Here is a 12,183-nt window from a genome sequence, read left to right on the forward strand (position 1 = left end):
CTCATTTTTCCTAGAGATGAAAAAAGTTATTCCTGGCTCTCATTAAATTCTCAAAAGGCTCTCTATTACCTCAGTAGAGGTTTGGAATCTCTGCTGTTAACAATCTGGGTTTTGGAATATAGATTTGAATTTTCTTAACAGAAAGAATTTCAGTCTGGTAGTGATGGTGGTTTTTGTTCAGTCGCTAAGTCGTGTCTAACTCTTTGCAACCCCATGAACTGCAGCACATCAGTCTTCCCCGTCCTTCACTATTTCTCTGAGTTTGCTCAAACTCATGTCCATTGAGTTGGTGATACCATCCAACCATCTCATTCTCTGTCATCCCCTTCTCCTCTTGGCCTCAACCTTTCCCAGCATCGGGGTCTTTTCCAATGAGTGAGATCTTTGCATCAGGTGGCCAAAGTATTGGAACTTCAGCTTAGCACCAATCCTTCCAATGAATATTCAGGGTTGATGTCCTTTAGGATCATCTGGTTTGGTCTCCTAATTATAAATACAATTTTTAGATATGTACTTCCTGTTTATGTTCTGTGACTCATTTGCCAGGGTGAATGCCTTTGCATAAATGTTGATAAACAGAGGCTGCTTCTGATGAGCACACTAATTATAAATTCAGAAAGCAAGACTCAGGAGCATTTGTTTGGAAAAATTCTAACTTTTTATAAACAAGTCAGAAAATTGATTTGCAAAATGTGTTTAACAGTTATGACTGATTTCTGAGCTATAGTTTTGCCAAAGGACTTAGATTTCAAAGAAAAACTGTTGTTGGTGAGTGAAAGTGTATATCTGTTCTTTATTTTCCAGTTGCTACTATAATATATATAGAAAATACTGGAGGTTGTTACCTGGTCACACTACTTATAAATAAGTTTTTTCTTTAAAGGATTGTGAATAACACTAGAGAACATGGTGTGTGCCCTTCCCTGCCCCATTTTCTGTTTTATCAACATGTCTAAGCTTAGAATGTGAAGAAACAGTCATGGACTTGTAGTGTCCCAATGCCACATTTCCAAATTACCAACACAGTTAACAAGATGGATGATATTAACAGTTTTAGGTTTGCTCTGTAAAATAAATTTGTTGTCGTTGTTGTTGAATAGGTGGCAATATAACATCACTTACAGCACCCATTGTTTTATTGAAAGTCTCATGTCGGGGAAACAGAATTGAGAGTTCATTCAGATACTAGAACATTAGAAATAAGGTTAGTAACTATTGAAGGGACCACTTAGGAGCATGTTTGGCCCCTAATGAAATGCTTTGGTGTATAGGAAGAAGCAATATAGGATGAAATATTAAGGAGACCACCAGCCTGGTCTCGGGGACAGCAGCCATGAGCAGGAACCTGCTAGACTCTTAGCAGGTGGCGAGCAAAGATGTGACTGGGCAGCTGATTGGCTGCAGTCTGTGAGGGACTCATGAAATCCAGTACAGTGCCTTCAAGCAGATGGTAGTAAAACCCTTGGACTTGGTCTCTCCATGAGAAGACTAATGTTTCTATTTCCCTCTGCGTATAAAAGCATTCATGACTCATGATTTCATTAGAAGTTTCTTGTACACTCATCTTACCCAACAGCAACAGAGAAATCAGGTCCTGCATTGCACAACTGGGTTATGCTAAAAATATGTATGTTTAGAGCTCCTCTGTTACCATAGTAGTTGAGATGCATTTTCTCTGCTAGGGCAAAGGTGGTGGAATGCATCCACCAGACTCATCAGTCAGGCTTCGGAAGTGCCTGTTTCCAAGAGAAGCTGGAGCAAACCTTGGTGGCCGAAACTTCTACACCTTCTGTCAAAGAAAGCATTTTTACAAAAGCTGATTTCCGCCAGAGGCTATAACGAGATCCCTCCCAGAATTGAAGGAATTTTGTTACTCCTTCCAGATGGCATGCACACTTAAGCTAAATTGCCTCAGTCTGGAAGCCCCAGTAGATATTTTCCTTGTAATCAAATACAATAAAACCCAGAAATGAGTGTCTCCAGTTGAACAGTGAATTTCATATTATGCAGTAAGTGCAAGTGGAGACCAATAAGTCATCGGATGCATATGAGGAATTGGAGAGTGAGGGAGGCGAGGGGAGAGAAGCAGAGAACAGCATTCTTGCTTTGGGTCAACCACATGATCTTTTGCACATTTCTATGTCACTACATAAATGCATTTCTTTCAGGTGAACAAATTCATTGTTTTATAATCAGTCTAATAGCCTGTTGGATTCATATGCAAACATCAGTATATAACCAGACTTACACTTAGGACATGTTAAGTGTCTTTTGCTAACATTAACTAGGAAACTGTGATGAGCAAGGTAGTAATTTTAACTACTACTTTGAATTGAATGTTTCTTCTCAGTTACCTAGATTGGCTCTTTGGGGCTCTCACTGAAAGAATCCTGCTAGTGAAATTTCTCTCTCTCTTTTTTTTTTGGCCTGCTTCCCACCCCATCCCACCCCCATTCCACCTCTCTAGATCATCACAGAGAGTAGCATTGACATTTATACACTACCATGTGGAAAATAGCTAGCTAGTGAGAAGCTGCTGTATAGCACAGAGGCTCAGCTTGGTGGTTGCTGCTAGGGAAATGCTGACTTCTTTCCATATTTAGAAATGCTCTCTGATGTTTGGTTTTCGAGACAAGGTTTTGAGTTATTCTCCATATGAATTCCATGAACACTGTGTTCTTTACTTTTCTCACCAAATGGCCAGTACTTCCAAGTGTATCATGCTGAAAGCTACCTTCATGATGATCCATACCCAGTGAAGAGAGGCTCTTGTTGTGGGTTCTCACAATGATGATGTGATTTGCAAAAGCAACTGGAAAGGGGGAGAAGCAAACCAATGGCCAGAAATAATGCCTGAAAAGGTGACATTTATGCCTTGCTGAATGTCAAGAAGAGGAAGTGGGAACTCACAGTGGGAATCCACAGGCACTCATCTTTTGCTATTCATTTTATCTCTACCAGAGTTTCTTCCCCTCCAAAGTCAGAATAATGCCAGCTTCCACGAAATTATGTAATAATGATGCTGAAGAATTTTAGTTTGAAAACAATGCCCTTCAGAGTAGACATGGTTATATAAAAGTTTCTTACAAAAGTTTTTAAGTATCCAGTCCATAGACCATCCAACAAAATCTTGGGACTCTGAAGAACTGCTGGTTAAGCTGAGTCTCATAGCTGTCCTCTTGGACGATAGCTGCCACTTTTCAATATAGTTCGGACCAAGCATCTCAGTGTTCTATCTTGCTGTGGATCTGGTTTATTCACCTACTTGATTGCTAAGCTGTTGACTGTTACTCTCTGACCAGTGGAAATCCACTGTGCTTTTGCCACTGATCAGTCCCTGACAGTCACGTCCACTTCTTTCTCTGGTAGGGGGAAGAGCCAGCGTTGAGACTGTGTTGGTGATCGGGAGTCTGTGACAGTTCTTCATTAACTGAAAGGAAAAATAGAAGTTAATACTTCAGACGCAGCTGAGTGCCGCTGGTCACTTACAGCTCCTAAGATGTAACTGGCCAGCACTTCTATCCTGGCGGTTACAGAAGTCCTGGCCATCAGAGCAACTACTACTGCAGGATCTCGCCTCTGCTTCTCAACCTCTCCCAAAACAAATGTAAATGCTTATTTCTAAAGAATGGTCATGGTTAGACTGGGCAAATTACCACTGTAATAAAAATCATTACATGTTAAGTATACTTTATATTCAGTAGATTAAATGTTGATTAAATGTATTAAGACTTCCACATTCAATAAACATTTATTAAGCCTGTCTAATGTAAGGCCTAGGGATATGGAAATGAGTAAGAGAGGGTTTCTGTCCTGCTCCTCCCCACCAAAAATGTGTTTCAGCATTTAGTCTTTAGACAAGTCATAGTTGTCTCCTCTTTACCTTTTGGTACCTTTGACTGAAAACTGAGATGCTAATTTTCACTTACTCCTTAATCCCTTAAAATATAACTTCACTTAAAGCTACTGAAATATTAAAACTTATCAGTGACATCATAATTACAAACGTGTCATTTTCTAATCCCCAGTTTCCTCCCTCTGTCACATTTGACATGAGCTCCCTTCCTGTGACCCCCACCCCAATCAGGCTCCTCCCCTTGGCATTTATTATGTAGCATCTTTCTGTATATCCTTATCTGCTCTGGTACTTTCACCCGTTACCTCTCTCGCAATAATAACTTTGATCTTTAGCCCTGAAATCCTGACAGTTATCCTTTGAGATCTTGCTGATACATTAAAAAAAAAAAATACAGCCTTCTTTCTGACTACCACCAACAAGAAACTATTGTTACTCTTAAAAGTTTATTTTCAGAATTATAATTAATCAAATTATCGAAGCCAGAGACAAGGAGTTTATAATCTCATAGGAGATAATGCATGTTTATAGCATTGAACCTGGAAATATTCTTTTTGGCCCACACGTCAAATCCTGGCAATTTATTCCTTACCAGGCAGTTTATATGCCATGTACCCCAGGACATGAGCACTCTCTCATGTGATTCCACATTGCTTGTCATCTTAGTCGAGAGAGGGTACATTTGCATTGGAGGCTATCAGGTCTTAGGTTACACAAGCCTCAAGTTTTAACAGCTAATGTTTGTTGATCACTTTGGTGCCAAACACTGTGAAAAGACCTTTGTGGGTCTTATTTAATTCTTATGTTGTAGTCACTTACTCTTAATTCACAGATGAACAAATGAAGGTGTAGAGAAATCAAAATGAGGCAGTTTGCCCAAAATCATAAAACTGATGGATTTAGGATTTGATCCCAGGCAGTCTTGACTCCAGAGAAGGCAATGGCAACCCACTCCAGTACTCTTGCCTGGAGAATCCCAGGGACGGGGGAGCCGGGTGGGCTGCCATCTATGGGGTCGCACAGAGTCGGACACGACTGAAGTGACTTAGCAGCAACAGCAGCAGTCTTGACTCCAGAGCCCATACTCTCAGCCACTCAGTTTCACTGCCTTTCCACATAGATTATTACTAGTTCAAAGGTATTGCTTCAGATAGCCCATGCCTTAGGTTATAGACTCATTGCAATGTGAGTAATTTCTTCCCTCATTCTTCATTACCAAAGATGCTTTGAATGAGGAGCCAGGATACAAATTGTAGAACTGAGAATGGGTGATCTGAATAATGACACTGAAAGAAGAGAACTAGAAGCATGGATAACTAGGGGGGGGGAGACCAAAAGGAAACCCATTATTCCTCAATGAGCTATTTATCCTGTAAACCAAGTGTCTGTGCCAGGCTCAATGCGGAGAGCAAGAGAAACAGCTCGTAATACTGAAAGAGCTTGTAATTTGGCCATTATTTCATTTTTATGGAACTTAGGAGAGTATAGAGAGATTAGACAGGTGAGAATAGGCAAGTGGCCACGAGAACATAGAACATCAGAGTTTGTAATTGAAGGTTATTCTTCAGACAATGACATTGTCTCTGTTGGGCCACAGGTGAAGAAATGTAATCTCCTTGATTCAGAGATAAATCTTCATGCTGAGGAATCACCATCATCAATAATTACCCTGTTAAAGAGATTGATCCATCCCCTCAAAATTTTTGTAAAATTCTTGCCTTTAAATTCTCCCACCATTGGCTCTCATGTTGGTGATAAGCTTCTTTGCCTAGGCTGAAAGTATTCCTCCATTCAGCAGATACCTACTGAACACCTACTCTGTGTTCAATACTCCAGGGGTAGTGTTTTAGCTGAGAGGGCTATTTCTGGAACCAGATAACCTGTCTCTACCATTTTCTAAGTGAGTGACCTTGGGCAATTAATTTTAAGTAAAATTTTTAGAATTTATTTTTAAGTAAAGGTAATTTTGTCTTGAAGTTTAATATGATTACTGGCTTCCCAGGTGGTGCTGGTGGTAAAGAACCCGCCTGCCAGTGCAGGAGATATGAGAGACATGGGTTCGATCCCTGGGTCAGGAAGATCCCCTGGGGGAGGATATGACAGCCCACTCCAGTATTTTTAGCACACACAAGTATATTTTAATGATAGTTATTATAATGACACAAATACTCTCTTCTGAGAATTCATATTAATAAACCAGCAGGGGTCATAATGACTGAATGTTGTTCAGAAAAGGCACTGTTAAAAACCTTACATGTATTACCTCACTTAATCCCCACACCAACCCTACAGCTACATCCTGCTATTAATTCTATTTTACAAGTGAAGAAACTGAAGCTTCAAGAGGTTAGGTAGTATGCCACTTAATTGGACATGCATCCTAAGTCACGTAGCTACTGCTGCTGCTGCTTCTGCTAAGTCGCTTCAGTCATGTCCGACGCTGTGTGACCCCATAGACGGCAGCCCACCAGGCTCCTCTGTCCCTGGGATTCTCCAGGCAAGAACACTGGAGTGGGTTGCCATTTCCTTCTCCAATGCATGAAAGTGAAAAGTGAAAGTGAAGTCGCTCAGTTGTGTCCGACTCTTAGCAACCCCATGGATTGCAGCCTTAGTTGTGTCCAACTCTGTGCGACCCCATGGACTGTAACCCACCAGGCTCCTCTGTCCATGGAGTTCTCTGGGCAATAATACTGGAGTGGGTTGCCATGCCTTCCTCCAGGGGATCTACTCAACCCAGGGATTTAACCAGTTTCTCTTATGTCTCCTACATTGGCAGGTGGGTTCTCTACCACTAGCACCATGGGACACTGAATGTAAATGGATTATTTTATGGAAAGGCAATGCCAAAGAATGCTCAAACTACCACACAATTGCACTCATCTCATACACTAGTAAAGTAATGCTCAAAATTCTCCAAGCCAGGCTTCAGCAATACATGATCCGTGAACTTCCAGATGTTCAAGCTGGTTTTAGAAATGGCAGAGGAACCAAAGATCAAATTGCCAATATTTGCTGGATCATCAAAAAAGTGAGAGTTCCAGAAAAAACATCTATTTCTGCTTTATTGACTATGCCAAAGCCTTTGACTGTGTGGATCACAATAAACTGTGGAAAATACTTAAAGAGATGGGAATACCACACCACCTGACCTGCCTCTTGAGAAACCTACATGCAGGTCAGGAAACAACAGTTAGAACTAGACATGGAACAATGGACTGGTTCCAAATAGGAAAAGGAGTACGTCAAGGCTGTATATTGTCACCCTGTTTATTTAACTTCTATGCAAAGTACATCATGAGAAACGCTGGGCTGGAAGAAGCACAAGCTGGAATCAAGATTGCTGGGAGAAATATCAATAACCTCAGATATGCAGATGACACCACCCTTATGGCAGAAAGGGAAGAAGAACTAAAGAGCCTCTTGATGAAAGTGAAAGAGGAGAGTGAAAAAGTTGGCTTAAAACTCAACATTCAGAAAACTAAGATCATTGCATCTGGTCCCATCACTTTATGGGAAGTAGATGGGGAAACAGTGGAAACAATGGCTGACTATTTTTCTGGGCTCCAAAATCACTGCAGATGGTGACTGCAGCCATGAAATTAAAAGATGCTTACTCCTTGGATGGAAAGGTATGACCAACCTACTCAGCGTATTAAAAAGCAGAGACATTACTTTGTCAACAAAGGTCTGTCTAGTCAAGGCTATGGTTTTACCAGTAGTGATGTATGGATGTGAGAGTTGGACTATAAAGAACGCTGAGCACTGAAGAATTGATGCTTTTGAACTGTGGTGTTGGAGAAGACTCTTGAGAGTCCCTTGGACTGCAAAGAGATACAACCAGTCCATCCTAAATGAAATCAGTCCTGGGTGTTCATTGGAAGGACTGATGTTGAAGCTGAAACTCCAATATTTTGGCCACCTGATGCGAAGAGTTTACTCATTTGAAAAGACCCTGTTGTGGGGAAAGATTGAAGGCAGGAGGAGAAGGGGATGACAGAGGATGAGATGGTTAGATGGCATCACTGACTCAATGGACATGAGCTTGGGTAAACTCCGGGAGTTGGTGATGGACAGGGAGGCCTGGCGTGCTGCGGTTCATGAGGTCACAAAGAGTCGGACACAACTGAGTGACTGAACTGACTGACTGAGGACTCTAATCACTTTCTGTAAAGATTGTTTGATATGTTAAGAGAGCTTTTACACAGTTGATTTATTCATGCTTTGACAGACCAGTCAAGAATCACCGCTCCCTCAATGGAATCTTTTGACAAATGCATATGTTATGATCTATTGAAGATTAGAGTACATACTTAACAATTTTTCTTTAAAGCCCTCGATTTTAGCTATGTTTTTCTTCAACTCAGTTCAGTTCAGTCGCTCAGTCGTGTCCGACTCTTTGCAACCCCATGAATTGCAGCATGCCAGGCCTCCCTGTCCATCATCAACTCCCGGAGTTCACTCAGACTCATGTCCATTGAGACAGTGATGCCATCCAGCCATCTCATCCTCTGTCATCCCCTTCTCCTCCTGGCCCCAATCCCTCCCAGCATCAGAGTCTTTTCCAATGAGTCAACTCTTCGCATGAGGTGGCCAAAGTACTGGAGTTTCAGCTTTAGCATCATTCCTTCCAAAGAAGTCCCAGGGCTGACTAATTGTTACCAAATATGTTTTATTTTTAAACGCCCAACCTGTAAGATAAATTGCATATGTTAAAAAAAAAACAAGAAAGCTTAGGTAGTGTGACCATTGTTACAGAGCTGAAGTTCAAACTCCCATTTGGTTTGACCCTTTTGCCTGAGATCGTAACAAAGTCACTCTGTTAACCCTTAACTTACTCTGATTTCTCGAAATCCTTTCTTTTTTTTCTATTGCTAACCACCAAAGCGTGTATACATATACATATATATGTGTGTGTGTGTGTGTGTGTGTGTGTGTGTGTTAGTTGCTCAGTCATGTTGGACTCTTTGCGACCCCATGGACTGTAGCCCACCAGGCTCCTTTGTCCATGGGATTCTCCAGGCAAGAGTCCTGGAGTGGGTTGCCATTTCTTTCTCCAAAAAGTTCAGTGAGAGACTCCTAGACACACTGCACATTTTCAATACTTCAGTTACCTGTTTGAGAATGTCAGTTGCTGAAGGTCAGAACCTGATCACTTTTCCTGACCTTATTTACATCTAACTCCATACAAAACTTTCAGACTTTCGAGAGACACAATTTGTTTTTCATAGTGACTGTTTTTGGCAATGTTGGTTATTTTAGCAAGCAATTTGTTCGTGATCAGGGTGATGGTATTTTGAGTGGCACTGAAAGTAGCAGTTTAGAAATCTCAGGACTTGGGGAGGTAAGATCATCAAAACTTTCACCCACGAAGTGGTGACATGTCCCTGGCAGAGGCTGATGAAGGGTTTGGTGATGGGAAGTTCAAGAATTGGACCTTTTACCTCAAGAGCTTACTCAAGGCAATGGAAATAGATTGAAGAGTGCAGGATGTTAGGGAATTTCCTTTCTTCCTTTGTGAAAAAATTGATGTTCTCTACATACTAATTAAATTTTCATGCACTGTTACCTCCTAAGGCTTGAAATGTGGGATTAATGATTATGATACCGCCACATGCTTTCCTTCACATCTTAAAATGCATCTCTTGCCTGATGGACTAGGATGTATGAGGCAGGCAAGATAAGTTTCTGTTTCAGGATGCAAGACTCTGGGGTTCTGTGAACGCACTAGTTAATCTGTCAATGTCCCTTTCTTCACAGGACAAAATAGGAATGATTACACTTGCCATAACCCTGGTTGCAAGATTGATGACATGACATTTGACCATCTGTTTACAGTTTTTAAGTGGGAGCTGCTTAATAGAGATTCAAACTGGTGATATTTTATTTGGGGCCAAGTGATCTCTTTTGCCCTAAAACTGGAGAGAAGATATATAACTGCTTGCTCTTAGGAAAACAGTTACAGAAAGAACTATAATTTTTAAAGCTATATGTTCTCAGAGGTTTTTTTTTTAATAAAAAAGGGAAATTTGGAATTAGAGGGATTGGATCCACATAAAAATGAAGGCATGCCTAGTCTAAGGTTGTCTGCTCACACTGGAAAATGTAATCAGGAATGACTCCAAAAAAGGATATGCAGATCCAAAATGGGAGCAGAGAGAAGCAAAGGAGGGTAGGAAGACACACTTCAAATTTGATTTTTGGTTAACACGACATCATCCAACTTAAGGAATATTACTGTTTTTTGTTAATATTACTAAAATAACTATTAACCTCTCATATTAGTCTAACATTTGGGTGCATTATTAACGCTTAGTCAATCAAACTATAATGCAGTTTCATTCTTTTCAGTTACAGCAGAATAAATAGTCTCAATCCAGGACCCAGCAGCCCGTGGCCCAACCACTTTAAGCTTCCTGAGGTTTCTTTTTTCTCTCCACCTTAAGACCACCATTTCATAGTAAAGTCACACCAAGCCATCAGATATCTATTAGAGCTTGACATTTACTAACACTCTGATAGCACAATGATGGCATGTTTCCTTAATAGACGTTTAATGGAGAAAGAAGTGTATGCACACACACTCACAAGTACTTACACACACATGCACCTCTGTCAGGCAGACACAGCAGACCATGTAACACCATGTATTGTTTGTGATCTATTGGCCTGAGAGAGACAAGCAGTCATGTGTCCAAATTGCTGATTCACAGTTCATCTGTCTTCAGGGGGCTGCAGTGAAGGATCCCTGCATCAAGTCTTCAGGGCGTAGTGTACCATCCACACTGCTGGTGAGATCAAACTTGCCATGTTCACCCGTGAAGGTATCTTAAGAGGGCATTTATTGAGGGGTCCCTGCACACTCAAAAAAGGTGTGATTCCAGGCCTCCCAGAAAGACGGATAGTCCATGGACTTGTTCAGATGTGTGCCGTGGGAAAGGACCTCTAACCCCTGCCCTGGCTGTTTTCTGACTTACCCTCCATCAGCTTGATCCTGAAGTAGGCAATGAGAAGGAGCAGCAGCAAAGTCACAGGCAGGAAGATGCCAGAGAAGAGGAACCAGCCTGGAAGCTCGCTCAAGAGCTCTGACAGCACAGGGCTCATTGCCAATCACACAGATCCCCTACCCCGGGCCAGTGGGGTTTGCACTCCGGGTGAGGTCAGCTTCGCTCAGAGGCTACACTTGTTTTCTTCTGGGGCTCTGGCCTTTGCTCAGCACATCTCGGTGGAACTTGTTGTGGACTTTGCTCTATTTAAACAGCCCCATGAATTCTGAGAGGATTGCTGGCAGATTACTCTGTAACTCAGTTACAAAGTATAGTGGAATTGAGAGTTGATTCTCCCAGGCCATTCCAGAGATGACTGTTTATTTGGTGAGGTTGGGAATGACACTAGGAGGCCTAAATTTCTTTGTAGTCAGTTTATTTGATTTGAAAAGTACCTGACTTCAAGCAAACCTGTTTGTTATACATATGTGTATATATATGTGTGTGTGTGTATGTGTTAGATGTTCAGTCATGTCCAACTCTTTGCAACCCCCTACACTGTAGCCTGCCAGGCTCTTCTGTCCATGGAATCCTCCAGGCAAGAATACTGGGAATACTGCCATTTCCTTACACTACCAATATATTCCCAGATGTAGAAAAGAACTTTTCCTATATTCTCTAAATTTCAGAGAAAAAAATCACCTTGTCAATGTACCTGTGTCTAGAAAACCTGAAATTTCCTTCATACAGAGTTCTTTCTATTTATAAAAACTCTTCCCAGTATGTCCTGCTCTGAATGCTTTTCCAAGCAGTACACTGGTTTGTTCAGTTATTTGACAAATACTGAATTCTGCTATAACCCAACCTCTTGACTAGATGCTGGATGTATAAGAAAAAATCATGGTACCTGCCCTCTGAGAGTGGAGATGGACACAGAAGGAGAGAATGGCCACAAGACACGATGATGGAATGGATGGCAATACGGTCCCCGGTCCTTCTCCCCTTGGTGCATCAGTTTGTGCTTGCTGCTTTAGCAGCTGGCACCCTCCGCTGTCCTCTGCTCGCACATTCCTGTGGCCCTCCATTGGCAGTAGAAGGTGCCCCCTGAATGACAGTGATGTGGCTTATGTGGTAACTACCAAGTTTCTCAGAAAAGACTAGAAGGGCAAGGGTAGGAGACTGTGTTGACGTTGGCTCATACACTGAGTTGAGTTGCCATCCACTTAAGCTTTAGTGGAAAAAAAAAATTGAAGATACCGGTCTACTAAACTAAAAGCAACTAAAAAGTCACTTCTATAATGAAAAGTCTCCTAGAGAATGTGGAACATTTGGGGAGGGAGATTG

The 12,183-nt window shown here is 41.5% G+C and overlaps 2 protein-coding genes across 2 annotated transcripts in view; one reads left to right on the top strand and one right to left on the bottom strand.

Annotated features, from left to right (window-relative positions):
- Positions 1 to 3,684, top strand: part of EPB41L2 (erythrocyte membrane protein band 4.1 like 2) — a 215,064-nt gene extending 211,380 nt beyond the window's left edge. Inside the window, exon 22 of the mRNA XM_044924229.2 lies at positions 3,370 to 3,684. The gene's annotated coding sequence lies outside the window, so the exon portion shown is untranslated. The remainder of the gene's footprint in view (positions 1 to 3,369) is intronic.
- Positions 3,272 to 11,924, bottom strand: SMLR1 (small leucine rich protein 1). Its single transcript, XM_006046302.4, is given in 4 exon segments — positions 3,272 to 3,430; positions 10,831 to 10,978; positions 10,980 to 11,102; positions 11,823 to 11,924. Coding segments are annotated over 4 exon segments (459 nt in total). The 3' UTR covers positions 3,272 to 3,344.
- Between the last annotated feature and the right edge of the window lie 259 nt (positions 11,925 to 12,183).

Source organism: Bubalus bubalis, chromosome 10, assembly GCF_019923935.1.
Source record: "Bubalus bubalis isolate 160015118507 breed Murrah chromosome 10, NDDB_SH_1, whole genome shotgun sequence".
Classification (NCBI taxonomy): Eukaryota; Metazoa; Chordata; class Mammalia; order Artiodactyla; family Bovidae; genus Bubalus; species Bubalus bubalis.